The 15,178-nt window shown below is 51.9% G+C and overlaps 1 protein-coding gene across 1 annotated transcript in view; it reads right to left on the bottom strand.

Annotated features, from left to right (window-relative positions):
• DNHD1 (dynein heavy chain domain 1) overlaps positions 1-15,178 on the bottom strand; it is a 65,632-nt gene that overhangs the window by 15,968 nt on the left and 34,486 nt on the right. The window contains exons 8-13 of the mRNA XM_075061881.1: positions 8,431-8,574; positions 7,797-7,911; positions 7,308-7,576; positions 6,311-6,554; positions 3,870-4,027; positions 2,993-3,118 (exon numbers count right to left, since the gene is read on the bottom strand). Coding sequence (XP_074917982.1) covers positions 2,993-3,118; positions 3,870-4,027; positions 6,311-6,554; positions 7,308-7,576; positions 7,797-7,911; positions 8,431-8,574 — 1,056 coding nt within the window. The remainder of the gene's footprint in view (positions 1-2,992; positions 3,119-3,869; positions 4,028-6,310; positions 6,555-7,307; positions 7,577-7,796; positions 7,912-8,430; positions 8,575-15,178) is intronic.

Here is a 15,178-nt window from a genome sequence, read left to right as displayed (position 1 = left end):
ATACTGAGGGTGATGGCTTGTCCGAGGCCCTCGCCACTGACCTGAGCCCCTGTGAAGGCTGGGGTTTCAGGAGTACCAGACAGCTGGCCACTAGCCCTGGGCAGTTGGCAGTACTGCTGACATCGAGGGGACCACCGGTGCAAGTTTTGGCACACCGGCAATGTCATAAACAGATAAGAAAAGTTACTAGCGGAAGTACTTTATATCTCTTTGACTGTAAAGGGTTAACAAGTTCAATAAGCCTGACTGTCTCCTGACCGGAGGACCAAACAGGAGACAGGGTACTTTCAAATCTTGAGGGAGGGAAGTTTGTGTGTGTGCTGTTAGTGTTTGGTTGTTTTTCACTCTGGGGGCTCAGAAGGACCAGACGTGCAACCAGGTTTCTCTCCAATCCTCCCTGATACAGGCTCCTTTATAAGTTCGAAAAATAGTGAGTACTAGATAGATAAAGCGAGTTAGGCTATGTTTGTTTTCCTTTAAATTTGCAAATGTGCATTGGCTGAAGGAGTCTAATTGTGTATTTGGGCTGAAAAGGAGTTTCAACATTTGTATTTTTGCTGAAGAGGATTTTAATTTGTACCTTGATACTTAGGCTTGGGAGGGTACATTCCCAGTGCGTAATAGCTCAGACTCTGTACCTACCACCATTCTTAAATTTAACAAAGATAATTTTTCTGTTTTTCTCTCTTTAATTAAAAAGTTTCTTGTTTAAAGAACCTGAATTGTTTTTATTCTGGTGAAGACCCCAGGGGACTGGGTCTAGGAATCCACCAGGGAATTGGTGGGGAGAAAGGAGGGAAAGGGGAGAGAAGGCTAATTTCCTCTCTGTGTTAGGATTACTGTTTTCTCTCTCAAGGAGAGTCCTGGGAGGGGGAGAGAGAAAGGAAGGAGGAAGGTGAATTTCCTCTCTGTTTTGTGATTCAAGAGTTTGAATCACAATGATCTTCCAGGGTAACCCAGGGAAAGGGGGAAGCCTGGAGAGCAACGGTGGGCGAAAGGGTTTAACTTTTCCTTGTGTTAAGATCCAGAGAGTCTGGTCTTGGGTTTCCAAGGCAGGTTTTGGGGGGACCAGAGTGTACCAGACACTGGAATTCCTGGTTGGTGGCAGCGCTACAGGTTCTAAGCTGGTAATTGAGCTTAGAGGAATTCATGCTGGTACCCCATATCTTGGACGCTAAGGTTCAGAGTGGGGAATTGTACCATGACAGCCAATGACTCCAGTCCGGTGCTGGAGCTCGAGGCTGAGTGGTTGCTCTCGGGTGACCATGATCGAGTAATCGGTGACCCCGGGCACTGCAGTGCAGATTCCTGTGCCTGGATGGGGAGCTCTCTGCTCAGGACGAATCTCTTCTGCGAGTCCCTGGAGACTGGTGGCATTCAGTGGATCTGCGACGGCACTCCAGTGATCTACACCTCACACTGCTTGACCAGTACCAGGATCTAGCGGTTCAGTTGCCAGGGAGATCTTCCCCCTGATCTAGGGGATCTGTGTGGTGGTGATGCATACTGGTGACTCTGCTCCTGAGACTGACTGTCCCGGGCCTATGACTGGCGCCGCACCATGGGTGAACCAGTGAGCCGGTCCCTGCGCTATCGATGCCGGAAAGGGCGGACCTCTACAGGCCTATGCCAGGTCACCGGTGAGGTGCGCCTTGAGCCTTGTGGACGGTGCCCTGAGTTCAGAGACCAACGAGGGCTTCGCTGAGCCTGCCTCTCTGCTTTCGAGGCCAGGTGGCTCCGTGCAGGCGAGCGCTGGCGGGCCATCCCCTGAGATGGGGAGCAGCGCCGCTGAGCTGGAGACCTACAGAAAGGACCCGAGGCTTGTTTACCCCTAGACCGAGGTGATGCCGTAGCTGGTGTGGGTGGCATTGGTAGTGCTAGGATATCCTGTGCTGCCTGCAGGGCCTCAGGTGTCAACGGGATCTCTGACGAAGGCCCTCATCACTGTCCGGCTTGTCAGGCATGGGTCGGGGTAGGCTGGACCACTTGACCTGAGCTAGGCCCCAGCTCCCAGTAGGAGGTATCAAGCTGCCCTTCTCTGGCCTTGGCTCCCCTCCTGCCCTCTTCTTTCCCTTGTGAGATGTAGGAGTTCTTCCCTCTCGCTTGGCAGATGCCGGGGAGAGGGATCGGCGCCGGTGGGGCACTCCACACTGACGCTGCGGTGCTCAGGGCAGAGTTAGACCTCGATTGCTCCGGTGCCAGAGTTAGAGGTGACTCCATTAGAAGTGCTTTGAGATGGAAGTCTCTCTCCTTCTTAGTCTGAAGGACTTGCAAATAAGGCACTTGTTGCTTATATGCGACTCGCCCAGACACCTTAAGCAACTATTATGCAGATTGCTGATGTGCATCGGTTTCTTGCAAAGATCACAGGGCTTAAAGCCTAGGGACCGGGGCATGCCCTATCCCTAGGCTAGGTCCTATTTGGGACCAATCAAGCAAAAACACTAACACACTAAGAGAAACTGTTAACTATAAAAGTTTGAAACACTGAAGCAAGCAAAAAAAGGCTAGCGGAAGCAGCAGAGATTCCAGCACCTTCACTGGCAGATAGAAGGAACTGAGGGTGGGGGGAACTGGCGGTGCCCCTTATACAGCAGCATGTGTGTGCCACTCCAGAAGGTGCCAGAGCCAGGCCCCTATGGATACCACTAAGGGAAAAACTTCCAGCACCGATGCTTGTGGCGAGCACACACACCTAATATGGAATGGACATGAGCAAGTACTGGAAGAAGTCTACAAATACTGATGGGAGAAGAAATAGGAGATGGGGTTTTCTGTTGTCTCTGGATCCTATTACAGGAACAAGGGGACTGTCAATTATAAGGGAAGGTGGGAAAGAAACATTTTCACACAAGGTATATTTAGCCTGTGGAACTCATTGCCACATGAAGTCATTGATGTTAAGGATGTAGACAAGATAATGGTTTCACCCAGTCTGGTAGTTCTTATAGTCTCCCTTCACAACCAGAGCATGCCATTGCTGGGAGCTCACCAGGTTCTCCAGGTTCTCCTCATCCAGGCTGAGTGGGCAGAAGTGCTGACGGATCACCTCGTTCAGAGCTCGCACATACTCCACGCGCTCCTGCAGCTCTGTCATCTGGCCCTGGTATTGCTCCAGCTGCAGGAAGAGTGAGTGCCATTCTCTGCTAGACGGGCTGGACCCCATCTGCTGCCTTCCCAGCAGATCACCCAGCCCCTCATGCTGAGTGCCCCAGATCTCCACTCACTGAGCTCTGAGAGTCAAGGCTGCACTGGGTGTGTCTGGCACAGAGACACCTGCCATGAGTCTCCAGAGAGACTGATGTACTGTGGCTGCAATGCTGAATGAAAACCCAGGAAAAGCAAATGTAACAAACAGAATTTTGTCCATTTCTCTGGATAAAATGAAAAACCGAAAATCCTTTGTTTGGGTTGAACAAAATGCAATGGTGGAACGCATTGCTTCCACATTGCTGGCACTTTATTTTCAGGGTTTTTTTATCTGAAATTCAGCCGGAATGTACATGTTTCAGTGCCATGACAAGGTTTCTTTGGTGAATTGACTATTTGCCCAGCTCTGGTTATTAGCTCTGAAGCCCACTGTTCTGGGAGATTCCTGCTAACAGCAGCCAGCCTCTCTGCGGCTACACCAGCATGGGACCCCATACAGAGTGCCTGGCTTGGGTGGTGGGGCTGAATCCTTGCGCCTTGGGGATGGCTGCTGATCCAGCTGACAGCATGGGGCGGTGCTATGGGGAAGGGGAAGCCTCAGTCTGCTCAAAGAGGAGTGGAGTGAGACAAAACGGTGGGACCGGTGAGAATGTGTGTTGGGCCGCAGCTGGCTAAGCCCAGCAGAGCATGGAGTCCGTGGAGGTCGGTTCCAGCCATACCTTCTGGGAGCACTTGGCGATGGTGAAGATGTCAGTGCTGACGCTCTGGTAGAGCTGCACGACCCCACCAAGCTGGGAAATGAGGATCTCGCTGCGCTGAGACGTCTCGCTGAACAGTAGGGAGAGGATCTCTTTGATGATGGAGTAAAGCAGGGGCACTGCGGGGCATGGAGCAAGCGGGTATCAGGCCATGAAGCTAGGGCAGCCAGCGCTGCTGCCATCACCAATTTCCCATCCACAGGCACCCCGTAACCCTTTGTGTGTGACCAGAGAGACCCTCCAACTTGGGCCTGTCACCAACCCTCCATGTGTGACCACAGCTCCTCCCTTACTAACAGCCCATTACCCCCCCACGTCACCAGCCGCACACTCCCAGAGTCCACAGCTCCCCCCTTACTAACGGCCCATTACCCCCTGCATCACCAGCCACACACTCCCAGAGTCCACAGCCCCCCCCTTACTAACGGCCCATTACCCCTGCATCACCAGCCACACACTCCCAGAGTCCAGAGCTCCCCCCTTACTAACGGCCCATTACCCCCTCCCATCACCAGCCACACAATCCCACAGTCCACAGCTCCCCCCTTACTAACGGCCCATTACCCCCTCCCATCACCAGCCGCACACTCCCAGCGTGACAACTTCCAGAGTCCACAGCTCCCCTTACTACACATGCCCATTGTCACCCGCTCCCCTCACCAGCCTTGTCAAATTAGTCTACAGCCCAGTGTACCTAACAGCATTTACCACCGCTTCCATGTCACCAGCCGCAAATCCCAGAGTGCCAACACTAGGCTTCAACTCCTCAACACAGCTCGCGACCTTCCCAGATGCTGTACCAAGCTCCCCCCATGTATCTACCATGTGGCCATTACCCCTCCCAATCACAGCCGCACACTCCAGAGTCCCACAGCTCCCCTTACTAACGTCCCTTACCCCGCATCACCAGCCAACCACTTATTCCCAGTCCACGCTCCCCCTTACTAACGTCCATTCCCCCTCCCATCACCAGCACACACTCCCAGAGTCACAGTCCCCCCTTACTAACAGCCCTTCCCCTCCCATCACACACCAAACTCCAGAGTCCACAGCTCCCCACTTACTACACCCCTTACCCCCTTCCCTCACCAGCCTGAATTCCAGGTCCACAGCTCCCCTTTACTAACGCGCCGTTCCCCCCTCCATCACAGCCACACACTCCCGTCCACAAGCTCCCCCTTACTAACGGACCCACCTTACCCCTCCCTCACGCACACATCCCAAAGTGCACAGCTCCCCCTTTATTAACGGCCCATCCCCCCCCCCCTACACCCATCACCAGCCGCACACTCCGAGTCCCAAGCTCCCCCCTTAACTACGGCCCTTTACGCCCCCATCACCCAGCGCACACACGTCCAGTTCCACAGCTCCTCTTAATAACAAGCCTTCCCCCCGATCATCACCAGCCACACACTTCAGAGTCCCGCTCCCCCATTACTAACCAGCCATTCCCCCCGCACATCCCAGCCGGCACACTCCCAGAGTCACACAGCTCCCCCTTACTACCAGCCCATTCCCCCGCAATCACAGCCGCACCCTCCCCGAGTTCCACAGCTCCCCCCTTACTAACAGCCATTCCCCCGCACATCACCAGGCCGCACACTACCCAGAGTCCACAGCTCCCCCCCTTACTAACAGCCCATTCCCCCCCCCCGATCAAGCCACACACTCCAGACGGTCCCAGCTCCCACCTTATTAATGGCTTGTTCCCTCCCCATCACCACGCACCATCCATGAGTCCACAGCTCCCCCTTTATAACGCCCATCTTCCTCCCTCCCATCACCAGCCCCACTCCAGAGTTCACAGCTCCCCTTCACTAACGTCCTTACCCCCTTTGCCCATGCACCAGCCGCAACAACTCCCAGAGTCACAGCTCCCCTTACTAACGGCCATTACCCCCTCCCATCACCAGCCACACAATCCCACAGTCCACAGCTCCCCCCTTACTAACGGCCCATTACCCCCTCCCATCACCAGCCGCACACTCCCGGAGTCCACAGCTCCCCCCTTACTAACGGCCCATTACCCCCTCCCATCACCAGCCACACACTCCCAGGGTTCACAGCTCCCCCCTTACTAAGGGCCCATTCCCCCCGCCATCACCAGTCGCACACTCCCAGAGTCCACAGCTCCCCCACTTACTAATGGTCCATTACCACCCCTCATATCACAAGCTACCCCCACCCCTGAGCCCATCGCCGGGTCCCATTACCCCTCTCCTGTGACCAGCCATTCTCCCCACAGCACTCCATCACCCCGACTAACCCCACCTGACTTTTGCCTGCTCCACGAGGGGCTCACTGCCCCTTGCCCATGTGAACACCTCTGCCCCTCCTGATGCCCACCTAGCAATCCCCACAGGTTGCACCATCCTCTGCATACCCCCTCATGCCCCACGCACCAATCTCCTGCTGCACGCTGCTGCAATCCACCAAGAGGAGCCGGTTGCAGGTGATGACCATGGAGGGCACCTCTCTGACACGTTCTGCCCAGGCACGCAGCTGTACGACTCGCTGCACATATTTGCCCGCGGGCCAGCCCTTCATCAGCTCCAGCTGCTTGGGGCTCCAGCTGTGAGCAAAGCTGTGGATCTCTGCCACCCACGTGTGCTGCTTGCAGATCTCCTGAGTCTCACTCAGTGCCTCCTGCAGGAATAGCACAGGGCTCTCAGCAAACCACAGCACCAGGCCCCAGGAGATGCAAAGCAAACCCCACCATTCGCCATGCCTCCCTCAAAGCCAACCCGGCAGCCTAGTCCCTGGGAGCCCAGCCTCCACCCAGGATCCCACTTCCTGTCTGAGCTGGGGCAACCTATCGCCCAGGTAAGACAATGGCTTTGGAGAAGCCTGAGCTCTCAGAAGAGCCAGGCTGGGCCCTGGTCTGGGAGTTCCAGGAGGAAGTGGCCAGAGGGGAGTGAGCGCTGGAGAAGACCCCAGTGGGCAGGGGATAAATAGGAGGGAGAGGCAGAGGGGAGTTCAGGATGTGGGATCATTGTATTGGGTACTGCAACGATGCCCAGAGGCCCCACTCAGGATCAGGCCCCATTACATTGGGTGTGTCACCGACTCCAAGGGAGAGACGGCCCCCCCAGAGCTCAGTGTCTTTAGGGCTCAGTGCACACAGCATGAGCCGGGGTATGCTTAGTCGGGTGCAGCTGGAAGTGTCAAAGCTGCAGGGGGTCAATCAGCTCTTAGCAGTGGAGAAACAGGGAGGTGTTGTGGGATGCAGTGAAGAGGGATGTTGGAGACATGATCGAACGTGTCCAAGATGTGGATGGGGCGGCAGCGCGCACGCAGCCCTGGGCCCAGGACCATAAGGCTGGGCCAACAACTCTGGCGAAAGGCCAGGTCTTAGAGACATTGTGACGGGAAAAGAGGCTAGGCAGGCCCCTCACTCACCGCCAGCAAAGCCCGCTGGCTGGCCAGGGCCTCCTGGATACTGCTGTCCGAGCGCAGGTCCCGCTCCAGTTGCTCCCTCGAAGGCACTGGGTACTGGCTCCTCAGCCGGTGCCCACTCACCTCCAGGCCCCCGATGACCTTCAGATCCAGATGGTGCACCAGCTGTGGCTCCTGGCCACAGAGCACCTCAGCAGGCAGACTCTGGAGCAGCTCATCAGGGGACTCGGGGGCCAGGGCCTCAGGGCCTCCTTTATCTGCTTCTCGAAGGGCTGCACAGGAGAAATACAGAGACAGTGAGGGCTCAACCAAAAATCACAGCAGGGATGATGGGGGGTGCACACTCCTCTCCCTGACACCTGGGTGTAGTGGGCAGAAGCAGGGCCTCTGCCCCATCTGCTCTGTCCCCAACCCTGGGAGGCCCTGTGGCAGTGTTCCATCTGGCTAGGAAGCAGCAGATGGCGATGGGCCCTGCATGAGGAAGTCACCTACCACTTGGCTGGGGATTGCACAGTACCACCGCCAAGTCCTGACTTCTGAGAGTCTCTGTCTCTCCAGAACTCTGCTCAGGTTGGGTCACTGGCTTCTCCTTCCTGGTGCGGGTTACCTGCAGGGACAGGAGAGGAACTGGGAGATCTCCACTGGCTGCAGAAAGGTGCTTGGCACAGTCTCCTTCACCTTCTGCAACTCTCCACTTCTCACAACAGGGACCTGTGGGCCAGGCCCATATTATAACATTGACAACACCCTGCAGCAGGAGCACCCAGCCCAACCTCCCAGTAAGAGCCTCCAGGCCTTACCACTCCTCCATAGCAAGAGCATGCGTTCCCCACCCCCTGCCTCTATGCCAGACCATCCACATAGCTGAAGCACTGACTTGACACAGAGATCTTGCTGGGAGCTGGCTCCTCCCACTACCTACTCACACTGTGGTGAAGGCATCTAAGCCCCAGGCATGTGCCTGGCCTTCAGCAATGGCAGTGCAACAGGAAAAGCCTGACATAGGGGATGGACAGCCATCCGGCCCTCAAACCTGCTCTTTGGATGCAGGCAGACTCCCTACTCCCATTGGTGTCCGCACAACTGGGGATGGGTGACAGCCAAGCTGGGAGTCAGAGATACCAACCTGCAGTACAGAATCCACCACAGCCTCCAGGGCCCCCAGCAGGCTGGTTTCCAGCAACTGACTGGAGGGAAAGGGGACCAGTTGGCTGTCAGCGTCAAAGACCAGGTGCACTCGGAGGACAGCCTTCCACATGGTACCATTGGCCTGCAGAGGAGAGAGTCAGAACAGGGTCAGTCCTAACCGCACGCTGCAGGCTCCACATGCCCTGGGTACCCTGGGCTCTGGGAGGGTGAGGTGATGGCCCTGGCAGGGTCCTAGCCACATGTTCTAGGCTGTAACATCTATTTCCAGGGTAAATGAAAAAAGAAGAGGCCTAAAAGGCCTTTCAAGAAGATGCCTTTTCAAACACAATTTACTGTGTAGCTGGCTCTGGTGTGACTGAGGCTGATGATGCTCGGGACACCAGGACTGGACACAATTCAAGAAGGACATTGATAAAGTGGAGAGGATCAGAGAAGAGTTAGGGAGAGACTCCGGGAATTCAATCTGCGTCGTTTACCAAAGAGAAAGTTCAGGAATGACTGACCACAGTCTAAGTACTGACATGGGGAACAAATGTTTAACAATGAGCTCTTCAGTCTAGCAGAGAAAGTCTGACATGTTCCAATGGCTGGAAGTAGAAGCTAGACAGATTCAAACTGTAAATAAGGTGCAAATATTTGAACAGCAACTTACTCTGGATCGTGATGGGTTCTCCATCAGCAGCAGTTTTATTTCAAGATGAGATGTTTGTCTAACAGCTCTGCTTTAGGGATTATCTGGAGGAAGTTCTCTGGCTTCTGTTCTACAGGAGGTCAGGCTAGATGATCTCAGTGGTCCCGTCTGGTTTGAGACCTCTATGAATCTGTGACCATAGACTCATGGACACTACAAATTCTATAGTGCGCTAAAGGACAACAACACTCCACTCACAGGACAAAGAGCTTATGAATGGGTGAATCATGATCAGTGTATGCTAGCCTGGACCATCAACATGCTGACTCCCAGTGGCCCCTTCCTCCCCAGCGCCCATGCAGACCTCCTAGTTTTCTGACACCCTCCACCAGAGGAAGAAAGAAGGGCAGAAATTCAAGAGCCAACAGCAGAATTGAAGGCTGATAAAGACAAAAAATGAAACATGAGGATTTCTTCCAAGCTCATGCTGAGGCTTAAATACAGGCCAAGAGAGCCTTCCTATGAGCCTCCAATGAGGCCAGCAAACTCTGCCCCAAGGAGCTATCTGGTATGGTAAACTGCTTCAGCAATCCTGGGTGCCTACAACCTGCATCAGAGCTGAGCACCCAGCACTGCAAAGAACTATCATCCTACTGTGCTGAAAAGATCATGCAGATTCAGGAAGCCTTCTCAAAAAGCCTGGCTCCGTCCCACACACCAACCCACAGCCCACCTGTATTCCTGGAGTTTGGTACATCACTCCTCAAGACAGGCTGGACTCCCCAAAACAAGATTCATGATAAGCACCTGTTTGTAAAGTGTGATGATAAAGATGTTGCTGTCATGGAAACAGAGCAAGAAACATGGCATTAGACAGAGGCAGGTGGAAAGATTGGGGGGCCTCATGTCTCACCAAGGCACAAGAGCATCTACAAAAATAATACGTGGAAGCAAGAAATTGCATCATTATGGAAGAAGTCAGTTTGGGATACATATGCTGGAGGTCTCGTGCAGCCTGCAGTAAAACGTCACTGCAGTTTCTAAACATTACAGCTGATAATTTTCTAACACAAAAGGTATTGCACACAACATGAGGTCATTTTTTCTGGACCTTGTTATGACTGGTAAAGATGACTTAATCATTGGATTGGAAGTTGGGAGTCATCTAGGATCACAACACTTAATTCAGTGTAGCCATAAGGTTATTTGATAGCATCCTCAAAAGCTTCTAGAAAGAATTGCACCATGCCAGGGTACATTTGCCAAGCAAGCACAGGGATTTATCCCTGGGGTTTTTGAAAAGAACTGTGTACTTTGTGTTTACAGAAGAACATAGGAATGGCCCTACTGGGTCAGATCAAAGGTCCATCTAGCCCAGTATCCTGTCTTCTGAAAGCGGCCAGTGCCAGGTGTCCCAGAGGGAATGAACAGAACAGGTAATCATTAAGTGAGCCACCAGCTGTCGCTCATTCCCAGCTTCTGGCAAACAGAGGCTAGGGACACCATCCCTGCCCATCCTGGATAATAGCCATTGATGGACCCATCCTCCATGAACTTAACTAGTTCTTTTTCGAACCCTGTTATAGTCTTGGTCCTGTTTAGCTTAATTTGTTATTCTTTTTTCCTTGACAAAATACATTCTGAACTATATACATAAAGCTCAAGTTCCTGCGATGCACATACTTGGCAAAGGCTTTCTCAGTTTCATCACTTTTCTATGCAGAGTTCATCAAATCATCTACAACAACCATCTGTACTTTATTGGTAGGAAACAGTCATTGTTAAAAAAAAATCAGGCAACCCCTCCACAAAATTGATGAAAGGGTATTTACAAAATAGTTCTTTATACACCAGCAACTGTAACACCACACAGTATTCTCAGGCATAACAGATAACATTTGACTTGCTGCACTTTGTTATGGATCTTTGTTTCTGTTTGCCACTGATTTTTGTTCCTTACAATACAGGGCTGCTGCACCTCTATTTTTTGGAGGTGTTTTCTCTCAGGCCCGTGTAATAGTCCAAGACTAGATCTTTCAAACTGCCAAAGTTGATCTTTTCACAATTTGCCATGTTGAGGGTAATCCCTATGACTTTTATGCATGTCTTCTCTTCCAGCAGCTTGTATTAATACATTTCTGGACCTGCTGAGACGAACTCTGTGATGGGTTTGCCTGCCAGGATCTTACTCATGAGGTACCCTAAATAATCCCCCAGGAGTGGGGTTCCAGTCTCCCTCCCTTTTCACAAATATCACCGAGTCTGTGTCATGATACAGGCACTGCTCTTGCAAATTCTCTCACAGGTTGTATAGTTCAAAGCAGGCATAAGAGGTGGTGAAACAAGCTATGACAATGTTTGTATTGCCAGAGACCGTGTAGCAATCTTTTGCCTATTTCCAAGACAAGCAAGCTGTTTCATTGTTGATAAACTCACAGGATGAAACCTCATAATTGGGGGAAAGTAGGTACTGAAAGAGTTCATCAGGATGTCTCAAAACGCTGGTACTGGGTAGGTTTGTTCTTTGGCCAGATTTGCCTCACAGAGAATTTTAAAACAGTTTGGTAATTTGGCACTGTGGCAAGGCACCTCTTTTCTCTTGCCAGCCTTAGCATTTCTTCCCTCTGGCGATGGTGGACCTGGGGTAATCAGGGTTTGTCTTCCCCCTTCGGTGCTTCCTTGGTTGTGTCTTCAGGGGAGGCCTGAGGGTAAGCCTAAGGTGCTCCTTCCCCACTCATAATAGGCCACTCTCTTACCACTTCAAAAGTTATTTTTCCTCCCTTGGTATCATATCTTGTTAGACTGACCTCACACTTGGCAAAGCCACCCCCATCCTTTCACGTATTTATACTTGCTCCTGTATTTTTCACTTCATGCATCTGACGAAGTGGGTTCTCACCCACGAAAGCTTGTGCCCAAATAAATGTGTTTGTCTCCAAGCCCTGGTCTATACTACAAGTTTAGGTCGAATTTAGCAGCGTTAGATCAATCGAAACCTGCACCCATCCACATGACAAAGCCATTTCTGTCGACTTAAAGGGCTCTTAAAATCAATTTTGGTACTCCTCCCTGACAAGGGGAGTAGTGCTGAAATCGACCCAGCTGGGTCGAATTTGGGGTAGTGTGGACGCAATTTGACGGTATTGGCCTACAGGAGCTATCCCAGAGTGCTCCATTGTGACTGCTCTCAACTCCAATGCACTGGCCAGGCAGACAGGAAAAGCCCTACGAACTTTTGAATTTCATATCCTGTTTGGCCAGCGAGGTGAGGTGATCAGTACAGGTGACTATGCAAATCCAGAATTGCAAAAGAGCTCCAGCATGGACCGAACGGGAGGTACTGGATCTGATTGCTGTTTGAGGAGATGAATCCGTGCTATCAGAACTCTGTTCCAAAAGACGAAATGGTGGAATATTTGAAAAAAAATCTCCAAGGGCATGAAGGACAGAGGTTATAACAGGGACCCGCAGCAGTGCCGTGTGAAGCCTACCAAAGAACCAGAGAGGCAAAACGGCCACTCCGGGTCAGAGCCCCAGACATGCTGCTTCTATGATGAGCTGCATGCCATTCTAGGGGGGCCCCTACAACTACCTCGCCCCTGTGCTTTCCTCCTCCCCCACCCATCCCGGGCTACCTTGGCAGTTACCCTCCATTTGTGTGACGAATTAATAAAGAATACATGAATTTGAAACAATGACTTTATTGCCTCTGCAAGAGGAGATCAAAGGTGGGAGGGGAGGGCGGCTGGCTTATAGGGAAATAGAGTGAACCAAGGAGGCGGGTTTTCATCAAGGAGAAACAAACAGAACTTTCACACTGTAGCCTGTCCAGTCATGAAACTGGTTTTCAAAGCTTCTCTGATGCACAGCGCACTGTGCTGTGCTTTTCTAACAACTCTGGTGTCTGGCTGTGCGTAATCAGCGGCCAGGTGATTTGCCTCAACCTCCCACCCCGACATAAACGTTTCCCCCTTACTCTCACAGATATTGTGGACCACACAGCAAGCAGTCACAATATGGGAATATTGGTTTTGCAGAGATCTAACCAAGACAGTAAACTGCGCCAGTGCGCTTTTAAACGTCCAAAGGCACATTCTATCCCCATTATGCACTTGCTCAGCCTATAGTTGAACTGCTCCTTACTACTGTCCAGGTTTCATGAGCCATGGGAGCAAGGGGTAGGCAGGGGTAGGTGCGACCGCGCGGTGCTGCCAACTGGGAGAGCAGCCTGAGGCAGAAGCCTCCTGCTGGCATGATATTCCAGGCAGGACTGAATCTCCATTAGATAAAACTTAAAGAACAGAACGACCTGAAGTCATTCCCATTTTTGTCCAGGCACCCCCGACTGACTTCACCGAGGCCAGTCAGGAGCACCCATGGAATGACAATGACGGCTACCAGACATACTGTACTGTCTGCCATCTGCAAGGCAAGGCAAGGCAAGGCAAGGGGATGCTGCTATGTAGCGCTGCAGTACCACATCTGCCAGCAACATCCAGTAGACATATGGTGACAGTGAGATGAGCGGGCTCCATGCTTGCCATGGCATGTCGTCTGCATGGGTAACCCAGGAAAAAAGGCAAGAAATGATTTTTTGCCATTGCTTTCATGGAGGGAGGGAGGCCTGACAACATGTACCCAGAACCACCCGCGACAATGTTTTTGTCCCATGAGGCATTGGGATCTCAACCCAGAATTCCAGTGGGTGGTGGAGACTGCAGGAACTGTGGGATAGCTACCCACAGTGCAACGTTCTGAAAGTCTACACTACCCTTGGTACTGTGGACGCACACCGCTGACTTAATGCACTTAGTGAGGACACACACAATCAACTGTATTAAATCAATTTCTAAAAAAATCGACTTCTGTTAAATCAACCTAATTTCATCATGTAGACATAGCCTAAGATGCCACAAGGACTCCTCATTGTTTTTGCTGATACAGACTAACACGGCTACCCCTCTGAAACCTGTTCTACACCAGACACTATTTGAGAGTCATCCTCCAAGGGGCCACTGCAAGGATCATCAGGAGTAGATGGGAACCACTCTACAGATCGGACTCTATGGGCTTGTCTACATTACAAAATTGGGTTGAATTTATTAAAGTCAAGCTGTAGCCTCCGATTTTACAAAATCAATGGCGTATGTCCCCACTATGTACATTCCGTCGGTGGAACGCATCCCCACAACTCATGGAACAATGCACTGTGGGCAGCTATCCCACAGTTCCTGCTCCCAACTTGAATTCTGGGTTAGGCTCCCAATGCCCGATGGGACAAAAACATTTTCGTGAGGTGTTTTGGGTACATATCGTCAGCCTCCCATGATGCACTTGGCTGCTACCTCCCTGAAAGCAACAGCAAACAATAATTTTCACACCTAAGTATGGGTTACTCATGCAGACGCCATAGCACAGCAAACATGGACCCTGCTCAGCTGTGTGCTGTTGTTGTGAGCATCACAAACACCTCATGCATCATCCTGTGGTATTTGCAGAGCCTAGCCAGGAGCCACCGCGCAGAAGGTGATGCCACACAAACAGCTGCGCTGGAAGCCATGGAACAGAGCAATTCACACATACTGGCAGTGGCAGTCCGGTTTGTTGACACAGTGGATCACCACTTCTGGGCCCAGGAAACAAGCACAGACTGGTGGGACCATATCGTGATGCAGGTATGGGATGAGGAGCAGAGGCTGTATAACTTTCGAATGCATAAGGGCACTTTCATGGAACTTTGCTAATTGCTTACCCCAGCCCTGAAGCGCAGAAATACCAAAATGAGACCTGCTCTGACAGTTGAGAAGCGAGTGGCGATAGCCCTGTGGAAGCTTGCAATGCCTGACCGCTACCGATCACTCGGGAATCAGTTTGGAGAGGGTATATTTACCATGAGGGCTGCTGTGATCCAAGTAGCCAGGGCAATCAGCTCACTTCTGCTAACTTCCCAGATATAGACTGGAGAACAAGTGCTAGTAAGAATAATAGGGGTCAGATTTTTCTGGATGCAATAGCTGATGGATTCCTTCACCAAGTAGTTGAAGAACCAACAAGAGGGGATGCCATTTTAGATTTGGTTTTGGTGAGTAGTGAG

This window comes from Chelonoidis abingdonii, chromosome 1, assembly GCF_003597395.2.
Source record: "Chelonoidis abingdonii isolate Lonesome George chromosome 1, CheloAbing_2.0, whole genome shotgun sequence".
Lineage (NCBI taxonomy): Eukaryota > Metazoa > Chordata > Testudines > Testudinidae > Chelonoidis > Chelonoidis abingdonii.
The sequence above is the reverse complement of the archived record's forward strand: the minus strand, read 5'-3'. Positions and strand labels throughout refer to the sequence as shown.